Source organism: Scomber japonicus, chromosome 16 (genome assembly GCF_027409825.1).
Source record: "Scomber japonicus isolate fScoJap1 chromosome 16, fScoJap1.pri, whole genome shotgun sequence".
In the NCBI taxonomy this organism is placed as follows: domain Eukaryota; kingdom Metazoa; phylum Chordata; class Actinopteri; order Scombriformes; family Scombridae; genus Scomber; species Scomber japonicus.
In genome coordinates this window covers 27,395,120-27,410,243 of record NC_070593.1, presented here as the reverse complement: position 1 = coordinate 27,410,243, position 15,124 = coordinate 27,395,120, and the positions used below count along the sequence as shown (strand labels likewise).

The following is a 15,124-nucleotide window of genomic DNA, read 5'->3' as shown; positions in this document are numbered from 1 at the left end:
GTGTGTGTGTATATGTGCGTGTGTGGGCCCTCTAGTTTCTTGCTTTTTTTTCTCTTCTTTTTTTTTTTTTTTTTTTACATGAGCTGATACAACCATAAAGCTCTCCTGACAGACACCTCCACCCCTCTGTTTACTGTAGCTACGCACGAGCCGCTGAATTGTTTCACATTGTATTGCTGTTGAACGTCTGCCTGTGTTTTCCAGCTGATTAATGCAGATGGAACTTGGCTGAGTTCATGGCTGCTACCTCTGTCAGAGTAATGACACTACATCTCTACACACACACACACACACACGCACACACACACACCTCTGAGAAGTGTCCCGCAATGCATCACTGTGAACATTAGTGATGATGGAACACAAGCAAACAGGGATTTGCAACACACACACACATACACATATATATACAAACAGGGCTCCAATGTGAGTGTTGTAGGAAAGGAGGGACGGGGGGTTGGGGTAATGGTGGGGGAGTTCAGAAGAGGGTGGAGTGATGTGTGTGTGTGTGTGTGTGTGTGTGTGTGTGTGTGTGTGTGTGTGTCTGTGTGCGGGGGTGAGGGTGGGGTGGGGGGGGCAGTTCTCTTCATTTCTAGGTGATTCACGTTTGAAGTGGGCTTGCAAAATTGCTTTATGGAAAGTGGCGAGCGGCTCGGCGGGAACATTAGGAGGGAAGCAGCGGGGAGGCCGGCGTTTCATTAGGGAGCTCTACTCTGCCTTTATTACCCGGATTTGGAGTTTTATGGTTATCATTATTTGCGATAGAATTATTATTCGCATATATCTGCTAGTCAGCTGTTTGGGACGGGGTGGGGTGGGGGTGGGGGGGTGACACGGCAGCAGTGTGAATGAATACGTGAGTGCTTTCTCAGGTTATCTGTACAAGGTTAGCCGTTTTTTTCCTCCTCTGTGTGGTATACGTGTGTGTGTATGTGTGTGTGTGAGATTAATCTGTAGTCACGCTGTCAGCTGGTTGGTCGGCCTCAGCGGGTAACATCTCAGAGGCGTGCGTGGCATGGCCGGAGAGGCCGGCGTTGGCGAGGCACCTCTGGGTGATCTCTGAGAGAAGCCTGGCCTGGGTCTCCATCAGGAAGTCGTCCTGTTGATCACACACAACAACACAACCAATAATTGATGACTAATCAATAAAACACCTTAATAATTCAGCCTCAGAGTTTACATGACTAGACAACTTCTTAAAAGTGCAGCTGTTGTCAAGAACTATTTAACTATCTCTGTCAGCCTGGACCAATCTACACCGTGTTTCCATCTTTTGACATGGTCCAAATCTGAGATCAGTGGATTCTAGAGTCATTAATTCTATAGCCAAGAGACCAGTCATCCGTCTTTCATGACTTTGCATGACATACACAGCTGATCAGAAAGGAGAAAGTGTCAAAGACAGACCTCAAAGTTCCACCTACAGCGTTGTTCCTCTCGTCTTTGCTCCGCCGTGTTTACAGCAGCGTGTGAAAGAGCGCCCTGAGCTTGTAGAGTCATTGTAACAGAACACGTTGTAGAATTTCAAAGTCAACATATTCTGCCTCGCTGGCGTTTTTTGTCAGAATGTTGTGAGGCGACTCCGATGTTGCACTGTGCTCTTCCACTACTATACACTATACTGGATAAAATGACCGATTGTTGCGCCCGACACTTAATTTTTGTTCCCAGCGTCCCATGTCTGTCTGCATGAGACAATATCAGGTTCATATTATGTAGTGTGGTCTTCTCAATAATTTGCCCTGAGCACAAATTTAAGTCAATTATTGGAATATTGGATTCTTGACAAAATGCATGGACAGCTTCTTCAGTTTTACTACTACTGGGGTCTCATTTTCATAATTTCTACCATTATTTGAGTCATTGGACAAATTAAATCTGCAGACCATGGGACAAGTTGTAGAAAATCTAGTCATCCCCATTATGAAAACTAATGTATTTGGAGGCAAAACTGAAAGTGAGCATCACCCAAAATGTTAGTAACATTCTCTCCTTGTGCAGGAGATGAGTATGAATGTGCATAACTACAGTAAGTACAGTGGGTCAAACATACAGTCGATCTTTAACCCGTGATGGATGTTTTAACATTTGCTATCATTCTGTCTCCCAAGCAAGTTGGACTAACCTGGTGGTTTGTTTAAAGCTAGTGATGCTCTGATCCAATCTGCTGAGTCAGCACTGATATTTTAAAAAGCAATCAGACGCCACCAATCAACAGTAAATACCGATTCTTCAGACTTATGTTACGTTCACTTAGCCACTGTTCAGTTTTGAACATGTCATGTGATGCCATGTTACATTAAATGATAATTTCCACACACTGTGATACACAGACTTCAAAACTGGGGAAAAGGAGTATCAGACTGTGAGTTTAAGTAATGGAACTTATGAAAATAAAACAGCCAGTAAACAATGTATGCATTATATTATGTATTATAATGTATTTTATTTGTTCACAGTAATCTATGGGTTGAAAATCTTTGTCAGCAGCCCCTAGAAGCTGCATTATTCATGAAGTGTTGGACAGAATAAACCACATACTGACATTATGATACACAGGACTGTATTGTTAGAGCTTTAGAAAAAGTTCCCAAAACTGAGATCTCACTCAGAACTCATTCAGGTCATCCTCTGAGTTCATGGATGTGCTACATTCATTACAACCAGATCACTAGTTTATGAGACATCATGTTTGCTAAATGAACATTTAGTTGTTCAGGAGAAAGCTAATGGACTTTCTAAAACCATTAGAGATCATCCGATGAGGAGTATGAATATCCACTAATGTGAATGACTGCTGACAGGGGACAAAATCTCTCTAGTGATCTTCTTCCACATCAGATCTCATCAATCTGAGAAGCTCATTTCACTCCTGGACTTCCTTTGTGATTAAGTGTTGTAATTTACTTGCATGGTTCCCACTTTTCCTCAACCTCTTTTATCTGCTTCTCTTTAGTTAGAGGTTCACTACATTTCCCAGGATTCATTTTGAGAAGCTTTAGTTTGCTGCTATGACTGTTTGGGTTGTAATATTGCATTTATTGTCAGTTATCAATGGATGTAAGAAGAAAAAGCTGAATTGTGGCACTAAATTTGAATAGTAAGAAAGGAGAAGAGAGGGGTGGAAAAATGGAAACAAACACAAGGGGGGAGAATAAAAAGGACAGAGCACATGACAGGCAGTGTGCTGACTCCTGGCTAGCTGCTGGCCGCCAGAACCACTGATGTGCTTTCCTGCCTCATAAATTATCACTGTGACGACGGGTGTGATGCTGTCAGGAAAGCCCAGCATCCCCAAAAACCAACAGCAGCAGCAGCAGGTCTGGACAGCAGCTCGAGCTGTTTTCTCCTTTGTCAACACTTTCTGCTTTGTTCTCTTAAACACATGGAAAAAGACGATGATGCAAGACCAGCAAAAAAAGATCCATTTATAGTGGTCAAAATGTTGGCTTAGTGCAGATGGAAGGCCAAAATAAGGCAAAGTGAAAGAAGCCCAAGTGGACCTGATGTGTGCAGAGATAGGCTGAAACATCATGTCAATCAAACAAAAACTCATATATACTTTCCGTTAAAGCTTCACTAAACAATGGGTTTTTTTATCAACAAGGGACCAAAAAATGTAGTTTGTAGTGACCAAGGAACACATGATATATTGTAACCTCATTCTGGTGCGGTTTGTGTTCACACTGACTTTTTACAACTGTACCAAGAAACTCATGTAACTCATTCATTTGGCAATTCTAGTGTTGTCTGGTACCATCAGAAGCATTGGGTGAACCCATGTAAGAAAATCAAATTGTGTTGACTGACTTATCTTCTCAATACTGTCACAAATAATAAATTATGATTGTTAGTTGAACCTGCAATTTGACTTGTTTGTAAATGGATGAACAGGTAGAAAGATGCTTTGACCTTAATATCAGCAGAGTGGGGAGTGGTCACTACATTTCCCTACTTTGAACTACCAAAAGATGGAGTAGGACACAAGCAAAGGACACCTCAGTTATACCTCTCTTTTACTCTTTGAAGATTTGCATAAATATACATGTTTCTATTTATCACTCACTACTATAACTCTTGCATTCATGCCAAATCACATCTTTAAGTTAATTTGGAAGCAGCTGTAAGTCTGTGCCAGGGTTTGATTGTCAGCTTTAACAAAGCCTAAACAAACTGCACTAAGGTCATAGCCAGGTGTGCTTTGCATGCTGGGATGCCGAAGTGTAAAAATCAGCAAGCTCATTGTGCATGCCTATAAAAGGCAGTCAGTTCCCTAGCCTTAGTTGCTAAGATTGTTGCTAAGGTCTTTGTTGTGTTGTTTGTGTTGTCCACCCTCATATTTCAGTTCAGATTCAGCTTAAACACAAGATGTATTTGAAAAGTTGACATTTCAAGTAGAGAACGAGAAAAAGTAATAAAATCCTATGACCATAGTCATGGCCAGAATTCTGCTGAGGACCAATCAAAACATAGTGGTAAGGGGGGCCTTAAAGAGACAGGAGTTAAGACAGTCTGTTTCAGATACAGGCTGAACTGAGGGGTTGTGTAAAGGTCCAGTATACAGTAGGATAAATAAGCAGTTTTAAACTATAAATTATTTAAAGATATTCCAGTAGAGCTCTCACTTCAAAGAAAAACCAGCAAATATGCATAATATGTATCAATAGTCATGTTTCTTAGAGAGACATCTAATGGCTGTTAGAGGAACTGCAGATGACTATGTTTCAGCTCTGACCTTATAAGTTGTCTAGTACTTATCTGTTTAACTTTAGTTCATAGGTGGTCTGCTAGTTTAACCAGACATTTAATTACACAAACATTCCATCAACTGTGATCACAAAAGCACAATAACAATATTAAGACATTATGGAAAAGTTGAATATACACATTTTTTTTAGAAGCTTGTTGGAACTATGTATTAACCCTTTCACACATACTGGTCAGTGGACAGCTATTCAAAAGCTGTTTTCTTATGTATGAAAGGATTTTGATCACCACTAAACCTGCAGTAATGTTTTTGGTTGTAGATCAGTTGATTTATGTTATTATAATTACATAAATAATGTAATCATTTGGTAAAAGAAAAACTGAAGTTCAAACATTTTTTTTTCATGCCTAAAGAAAAATGGAAAAAATTGGAGAAAAATCCTGACTGAGGTTATCATAATTGATGCATGAAAGGGTTAATTTCACATCTTTATTTCCAAGCTTTTTTACCTCACTATTAAAATAAAGTCATGTCAGTGTGTGACTCCTTATTACAGATGTATTGTCTGTGAATCATGAGCAGTTTGAACCAGTGAAAGATTTTTCCTTCTTAAACTGTTTCATTCAAATATGTTTTATTGCCTGACGGCTGAAAAATGATTCAAATATCAACAACAAACATAATATTGTTAGTCATCTTGTGATGCATCAGATGTGTGTCTCCTTTCCACCATTAATAACAACTCATACTTTACTTCAACACATTATTTTAAACCAGGCCGCTGCCTTTAAAATGAATCTTTCCCTTAATAAAACACTATCTCAACTATCCAAGCTACAGTGTGATTCCTGCTCTCTCCCTTTTCTCTTCACCTCCCCCTTCTCCTCCCTCCTCCCTTCCATGGTGGCGGTCTGCAGCAGAGCAGTTAATAAAGAGATTGATTATCGGCCTGTCAGGAAGTGACAGTTGGACAGGGCTGCTCTGCGTGAATGACAGAGGGCACGCTCACCACGCAGCAGCCCGCCTGACACACACACACACGCACACACACACACACACACACACACACACACACACCCAGATGCCTTTGCCAACACCGGGGGTAGGTGAGGTGGAGGATGTGGTGCTGTTGGTGGTGGAGGGGGGGGTTGGATGGGTGAGAGGTGGGCATGTGGAGAACAGCAATGCAACCTTCTGCTGGTGGAAGAGTCTCGACTGTGTGTGTGTGTGTGTGTGTGTGTGTGTGTGTGTGTGTGTGTGTGTGTTGTTAGGGGGTCAGAGTCCAGAGTCCACTTATGAGAGGCTGATGAGGGTGAAAACATTAAAAGAAAACATTAAAATACGTGCACACACACACACACACACACACCACCACCACCACCTTCACACAGAGGGGGTTATATGCTATGTGTGTGTGTGTGTGTGTGTGTGTGTGTGTGTATGGATATTTGAGTGTGTGTTTGTGTGTACAATAATTTCAGCGTAACAGGAAGACAAACTGATGACACACTGATCACAGGCTAAAAGGCCAACTACAATTATCAGTAATAATTGTGTCTTCATCTTTGAAAGGACACACTCAGCTATACACACACACACACACACACAAGCAGCCTATATCCTGCTGTGTGTGTGAAGGTTGTGGGGTGTAACATTTTTCAGTGTATGTGCACATTTTCAGTGTGTGTGCACATATTTCAATGTTTTTACCCTAATCAGCCTCCCAGAGTCACTGCTGTGTGTAGAGAGAGAAATAGCCACACACACGCACACACACACACACACACACACACACACACACACACACACACACACACACACACTGGAGCCAAAGGGGTCAAAGGAGGAACACACTTTCCACCTTTAATGCTGATGTACATCTGTGAGCCCATGAATCTGTGATATACACATAGCATCTGTGATACACACACACATACACACACACACACACACACACACACACACACACACACACACACACACACACACACAGAGTCAATACAAGACAAAGCCAGGATACAGCTGATTTATACACCCGCGTCCTACCGGCTCACACACAGGTACGCTGGTAAATGTCAGTGGGTGACCATCGCAACTCAAACACACACACACACACACACACACACACACACACACACACACACACACACACACACACACACACACACACACACACACACACACACACACACACACACACACACACACACACAAGCAAACTAAGCTTGTTGCAATTCTGGATTTGTCTGTGTCCACATTAAACCTCCAGAGACAGCTCAGAGCCGTCAGGTGCATTTAACTCAGGAAGTGCAGTTGGATTTGCTGGTCATGTGACATGCCTGGACTCAAATGGACTTTTTCCTACACACACACACACACACACACACACACACACACACACACACACAAACACACACACACAATAGTTAGAAAAGAAGAATCTGTAAAATTATAAAAACGTTCTGTATTCAAAAAGATATGGTACCAAATTGAAACCAAGCATAAGCTATAATAAATCATTTTTGCAGGTCCAGTTATGCAAACATACACTCTCTCACACCCACAATCAAATCCTTCCCACCTGATCATACAAGACCCCATCCAAAACCTACACATAAACACATAGGCAACATATCCACTCACTTTACACTGCTTTACTTTAACCTTAAACACAACACTAAATATGACTGTGAGTAGGGTTAGGGTCTCTTTATCCTCCAGTTTTGGTGGTTTGAGAGTTGTGTTATTGGAAAAGTTTCTGTCCATTGATGCAGCACCTGTGAAGACAATGTGCTCAGTCAGCAGCTATAAAAAGCTAATACTTTCTGTCACTTTTTACAAGCAGCAAAACCAAAGAAAATGTTATTCTCATAGTTTTGTGCTTGATAAGATTTATCTAGTTAAACTACTGCTTTATTTTATCTGTTCTTACTCTTGTTTTTTTACCTGCTTCCTACATTTTGATCATTTGTATCCATTATTTTTGTGAGGGTTAGGGGATTTGGATTAGGGGGTTAGGGTTAGAGTTGGGGGTTAGGGTTAGGGTTGGGGTTGGGGTTAGGGTTAGCATTGGCCCTCACTGCACTGAAATGTAACTGTTAACATAGAGGGGCCCACTCTTTGTGCACAAGAGCCCATAATATGTGCCCAGCTTTTGTCCCCCTCACATCATCATTAATACAAGTATAACCCCCCGCCCCCCTCCCCAAACACACACACACACAATTTAATGACACCTGGCTTTTCACGGCATCGGTAGCAGCTGATAACAGGAGCTCCACCAGCTCTCCTGCCTCTATAATGTAGTGCAGCGCAGTGCGGTGGTGAGTGGCCATTTCCCAGCAGAACACAGTGTTAAATGTCAGTACCCCCCCCCCCCCCCCCCCCCCCCAAGCCTGTCTCCACGGTCACATGGGATTACTTTGGCAGTGCTACGGCACAAAACAACCATACAGTCGACATATAGCGAGCAGCTGCTGTAGCAGTGAGGAGCATATGCCATGTAATGAGGCCGACAAGGTAAACACAAAGGAACAAGCTGCCCTCCCTCCCCAGTGGAAGGATTCAGAGGTGATGCTGCTTTGTAAAATGACCATCTCCGTGTCAGATTTCACGCTGGTGTTATCATTAATGTAACACTTCAGGGTAAGTCTGGTGATATTCTATAGTTTGACTCAATCACACACACTCCTGCTGATAGATGCTAGAACTGAAAATGTGGATTCATCCGCTGCTGAAAATAGTCCCCAACAACTGTACTATTTCCTGCAGTGTCAGTGTATTGCTATAACTACAGGGACCAGCTGTGTAAGGAAATTACTGAGCCTGTCATAACTTTTTTTTTCTTACCCCTTCAATCATCTGCTGATCCCTCTGATTTATTTGGGGACCCTCAGAGGGTTCTTAAGGCCCAAGCTGGCAATGACTGGACAAACACTGATGTTGGTTTACATTCGTACAAATATTCCGCCATGTGTCAGCTCATTTGTTTGGGTCTGAGCTGAGTTGGGTTTGGCTGATGCTTTGGACTTGATTTTCTCAAATGTGGCTGTTTCTTGGGTGTAAAGGCTGATTCTGTGTAAAATGTAGATGTGAGCCAGCAGAATTGTACACTGTAACTGTTGAGGAACCAATCTCATCATGAGGTCAAGTTACTAGCTGTTCTAGGGCCTTTTCATCACATTTATGGCATGATCTCTATGTGCAGATCAAGATTGCCCATTTGTGCTACACTTGTAGTTTTACATTTTACACTATGTTGTTCTGTTGGGCCTCAACGTTTAAGCCAGTATAGACAAGAAGTCCTTAAAGTGTTGATGGATCTGTAATTCCTACAAGTTAAACTCTATCTGCTGATGATGATAATTATGAATGAGACACTTGAGACTAAGACTTTAATCACTTTTATTTTCTCCAGTTTAAGAATGAACTTTGAACCCCAGCATGTAATAACTGATAGTATCTTACCTCCAGGTCCTCTTAGTAGCTTTGTGTGTGTTAAACACATTCCCACTTTAAAAAAAGCTAATAAGTGGACCTTGAGTTAAGATTATCTTCCCAAACTATTCCCAACATTTTGGGAATGGAATATTCCACACAATACAGACTTTTTTGATTATTACTTTGTTTACAGAGAAACAACTTTGTTCAGCAATAACATTCATAATAATCTATTTCACTTCTTTTTCTCTCTCTCCATTTGCTATTGTCTATTCACTTGCTCTTAATAATATTTTACCATCTGATCCCTGCTTGTATATATTTTCTACGTGTAAACTCACCACAGCCCTCGGGGGAAAGTCATGTCCTAATGTCTTTTATAGAGGTGCTAGACTTTCAGCAAAGCAAAACTAATTTACCGATTCCACAAACACACACACATACCCCCCCCCCCCTCCAAATCCACACTACATATTTTCTCTGCACTTGATCGGCAAGTGGAACAATCAATACCTCTAGATTGAGTAAGCAGACTGCTGAGCCTGGAATCAAGACTTTTTTTTCTCTCTCTCTCTGTCTTTCTTTTTTTTTTGTCTTTACCGAGAGACAGGAGGAGAACATTTCACACCCAGAGAGGAGGAATAAGAGAGGAGGAGGAGGGGGGGGGGGAGGAGGAGGAGACGCAGATGGACAAGTGCTTTTACGGCTGAGTCTTCCTCTGGCTCGCTGCCACGGCCACAGACTCTCTTTGTTTGCCAGGCTACTAAACTAATAGAGATAAAGGCAGGTTCCTGCTGGCCCTGAATTATAAAGTCATTAAGGAATATAAACACACATGGGAGCGCACACACAAACACACAAACACACAAACACACAAACACACACACACATGCACTCACACACACTAACACATATTTGCATGTACGGGTGTGCATAGGTGTAGAAATGCAGAGGTATAAAAACACACAATCTCAATAAGCTGCTTCTGCAACATCAGCATAACACACACACACACACACACACACACACACACACACACACACACACACACACACACACACTTTTTGACACCTCCTGTCATTCCAAACAAACACCAGCTTCCAGATTCAGTGCCAGGGGGAACTCCTTTTTTTTTTAGTCACAACACAATTACGTCTTTCTTCACGTTCTCCTCCATGTCAAAAACTCTAATGTGTGTTTGCTGTGTGTGTGTGTGTGTGTGTGTGTGTGTGTGTGTGTGTGTGTTCTATTATTATATTTTAAACCATTGCTGACAGACATATTTGAAGGCCAATACTGAAACTGCAAGTGTACAAATGCACAAATCTCATATATATTATATTTTATTTTGTCTTATTTATTTAGTACACTTTCACATTTTTTACACTACTATTTTTTTCCACTGTAGTACCGTGTCAATTTAAATTTATATATCTTATCTTAAATAATATAATTTAACAATGTGACTTGTTTGATTTCAAATTAAAGTAAATGATAAGTTTAAGTCATGTCTGGTGTAGTCTAGACAGAATAGAACTATGTTGCTGTGTTATAGATGCAAACCTTTAAAGCAGCGGTTCACAATCTGAGCACTGGGGCCACACGGGAGGGGGGGGGACGCAAGATGATGCGCGGGGGGCGCAAGATGATTACTGGGCTAGAACATAAGAAAAATCGAAATTTCATCTTTCTTGTAAAATACTGAATATTTCCACTTCAAGCTTCTTCAACTGATGTGAAAAGTCTGTTTATGAGAGGAGAAAAGCTTTAGAAGCACTGCTTTGGTCTTATTATATATTTGATCTTATCATGAACGAATCCAACAAAAAAAAAACAACCCAAAAACAGTATGTTACTCTCAATACATTCCAGCTTCAAGACATACTGAAGCCCACCTACCCTAAAAACAGTGATATATGTGATGGTCACCTACTGGCACAGTTAGTCTGATTGAAGTCTGATTTACTTCTGTTGTCCAGATGTTTAAAAAATACATGAAAGAAATAGAATAAAATAATCAGTTTTGTTAAATGACGATCTCATCATGTGTTATACATGACAGTACAGTACAAATAATGCCACAGTCTAACATGTGATAGGTAGACAAGACATCAGCAGGAGACAATAAGTATCCTCATGTGTTAGAATATGAATTAGTTAGTAAGGTGACCTTGGGTGACTTGAAAGGCGCCATCAAATATTATTATTATTATTAGTAGTAGTATGGAGATTTCTAAAATGCACTTTAAATATATCTATTTGAGACTTTTTAAGCTTTTAAAATGACAGATTGTGCCTTTAAAGTCCAAAAATCCAAACTGGTGTTTCAAAGTGTTGATCAGTTATTTTATACTGAAGCTTCATTTCTACAATAAGAACACATCTGGAGGGGGGAAGGGGGGGGGGTTTCAAAAGTCTGTACCCGCCTTCTCCTCCTCCTCTCCTCCTCTCTTCCTCCTCTCCTCCTCTCCTCCTCCTCTCTACCCGCGTCTCAGCATTAGTTAAGATGGCTGCACGGTGGCTGCCGGGGGAACCAGCGTTTTTTAAGAAAAGCTCTCAGAGGTGCAGGTGCTTTAAACTATTAGCAGGGAGGTAAAAAAGAGAAAGAGGTGCAATCTGTTACCCTGACTCAACACTGCCAACCTGTACACTGAAGGGAGGGGGGGGGGGGGGGTCAGAGGTCAAGGCTAAAAAGCACCTCTCATACAGCAGGAATATAGAGACAGAGAGATGAGGAGGAGGGGTGCGGGCGATGGTTTTTGTCAAATGTGAACATGTGCAAGTTCAGAGGCGGATCAGTTTTAACATTTACACACACACTCTCTCTCTCACACACACACACATACATATGCAGAAAAAGCAGAACAATACCTGTGCCTAAATCAGGGCTCAGCGAGCATTAAAATGTGTTTATTAAAAAAAAAAGAAGAAAAAGAAGAAAAAGAAGAAGAGAAGAGCATATGGAAGCCCCAGCAGAGGCATTCTTATTTCTATCTGTGAAAATTCATTACGGATTCTCACAATGAGTGTGTGTGCACGTGAGTGTGTGTGTGAGAGAATTCGCCGTTTGTTCTCGTCTCGGGCTAAACAAAAGGCACATGTGCTGTTTTTTTTTTTTTTTGGGTGTTTTTTTTTCAGAGCGGGAATGCGGAGCGGCCTGATTTCAAAGGCGGAAAGTTGAAAGACGACAGACAGCTATTTACAATATTTATACATTTAGGATGCTGATACTATGCATATTACGTGTCTGTCCTCCAGTCTGTGCATGTGTGTGTGTATGTGTGCATGTGTGTGTGTGTGTATGTGTGTGTGTGTGTTGGGAAGGGAATCGCTGATGAAAAAAGGTTACTTTGGAAATTCTCTGATAATTGGCGCCTTAAAAGGAGCTCATTTTTAACTATGTCACCACGACTGCTCGATGACAATTAATCTGTTTGCGGCTGCTTCCTTGGCATCTGTGCCAATTACTTTATATGCTAATATATGTAAATGATATCTCAGATGCCAGTTTCAAGTATTATGTGAGTGGCTTATTGTGCTTTTTTTCCTTTTTTTTAAGTCACATTGTTGAGGCCGATCAACAATGCGAGTGCTTTTAAAAAAAAAATCGGAGGTGTGTGAGTGTGTGTGTAAGTTATGGATTCTGGTCGCGGCTCGGAACGCTGACACACACACACACACACACACACACACACACACTCATATATGATACATTTAGAATGAATGACATGATTTGTCTGTCTGTGTTTTCCTTCAAACGTCTTTTTAATTTACATAATATGTATTTGCATGCAGTCACTTGTTAAATATTGTTGTTTTTTTTACAGTTTATTTTGAGTTTTCTGTCCTTTAAGTCAGATATATACACTGATGATGCAATATATTTTATTTATTTGCACATATCTTTATTTTAAAATCAAATTCTACCAAAATAAAATCAGTCGTGTTTTATATTTTATATTTTGTTTAACTCATTTTAATTTTTGGGAGGTTAAGTTTTGCATTTTGTTTCTACAGTGACATTAAAAAGCTGGAATGTATGTATGCATATAATGTGCTGTACATACAACATACTCTATAATGTAGAGGTATGCACAAGCTTCTATAAATGCTGTATACACACTTAATAAACATTGTATTATATTACATACATCAATAAATCTAAACAGCTTGTTATAAAGCATTTATTAACCTTTCATATGCAAATTCATCACAGCAATTCATTTAAAACTTTTTTAAATGTATATCATGTATTATATTATTTTGGCTTTTTTTGCCTTTATTGGACAGTTAGTGGCAGAGAGTCCAACAGGAAACAAGGTATGACATGCAATAAAGGCCCATCGCTGGACTCTGTAGCATGCACTGTAAACACATTTGAATGATAAGTATGATTATAAGTCTGTTATGTTATGAAGCAGTCCTGATCTTTATAAATTGATGAATGGATGATTAATAAAGACAGACAGATAAAGTTATAATGTGTTATGAATGATTTATGAAGTGTTTATTTAGTGCTGGATAATTATATCATGTAAAACAGAGTAGATGCACCTACATGTAATCAGATCTATGATAAGAAGGTCTATGTTGTCATTCCTGACCTTTGACCTTTGACCTTCCTCTGCACATACTGTACCAAGTTTCACTACACAAACAAAAATAGCACTCTATTCCAACCTTACTGTCAGGAATAGTAGTTTAGAAGTAGTTTTCTACTAAACTAGTTTTTTTCATGTAGTAAAAGCAGGTTCTTTAATGTTCATGTTGCCCAAATGTGAACCTTACACATTATACATCATAAAACTGTCAACATCACGACTTAAAGGAAGAAGAGAAGCAGTCCAACAATATTCAGACTATATGAATAAACAGCTCTACCTTCATTTTAGACATGAGGTGACACAGTGGCAGAACTTTATGTGCTATTTATTTATGTATAATGTATAAAATATTAGTATTATATAATATAATATATCTGTACCTAATTTGATACTTATTATGGTCCATCTCATTCATAACTTTCCTTTAAGTATATGTTGATAATGATGTAAATGTGAACTGTGTGTGTGAGTGTGTGTAAAATTATTTTGAATCTTGAACTTTTCCTTCATGTGTTACTTTCCTGACGAAGTACTGGATCATTAAATCATCGACTCTTTTCCCATACTGCATCTGTCCTGCACCTCTGCTCATCTGCTCCACCATCCACCTTCTTTTTCTCTCTCTTTGCAGTTATAATTTAAATCAATAAAAAAAAAAATCTGATTAAAGTATAAACGAACAACGCTACAAATCTGACACCCAGCTGACAGTTTGGGATAGTTGGCTCAGCACCAGTCAAGTATTGATATTTATCATCCTGCTCTGTGTGGAAGCTCTACTTACATTTCCCTACAAGCAGAGAATCCCAGTTTGACCCTGTTAGGTGTGTAAATCTCCCAGTTGGTGTTGTTAAATACTTTGAATTAAAGCCTCCACCCATTCTGACAGACTGTACATAGCAAGCATTAAGTCAATCAGCTGCTCTGCTACGTCAATGAACGGAGCGTGTGGAGTAGGAGAAACAAAGGGATGCCTCTGTTATTTAGAGGAAGTAGAATAACGCTGAGTAAATGTTAATGAATGCACTTTGAACATATTTAGAGAGCCTGTTTTTCTTTCTATAAATGGCTGTAATTATTGTTCCTTCTCTTCCTCATCCTCTTCTCTCTCTCTCTCTGTCTCTCTCTCTGTCTGCAGCCTTCCATCACTCCGACTGAAGATGTCACTGTTGTATACCGAATATCTGCACCCCATCATCATCTTCCTGTGTGTGTGTGTGTGTGTGTGTGTGAGATGAGAGAATATGTTTTTCATGTTCATCAGTGAGAAACAAAGCTATGTTGTTGTATTTAAGGCGTTTGACTGTGAAGTTTTGACAATGCAGGGGGTACGACAGACAAAAAGAGAAATCACATCCATTAGAATTAATCC

General features: G+C 40.1%; 1 protein-coding gene across 1 annotated transcript in view; it reads right to left on the bottom strand.

The window, feature by feature from the left end:
• Window positions 1-946: 946 nt before the first annotated feature.
• si:dkey-288a3.2 (protein phosphatase 1 regulatory subunit 37) overlaps window positions 947-15,124 on the bottom strand; it is a 65,372-nt gene continuing 51,194 nt past the window's right edge. Inside the window, exon 11 of the mRNA XM_053335215.1 lies at window positions 947-1,099. Within this exon, the coding sequence (XP_053191190.1) occupies window positions 947-1,099 (153 nt within the window). The remainder of the gene's footprint in view (window positions 1,100-15,124) is intronic.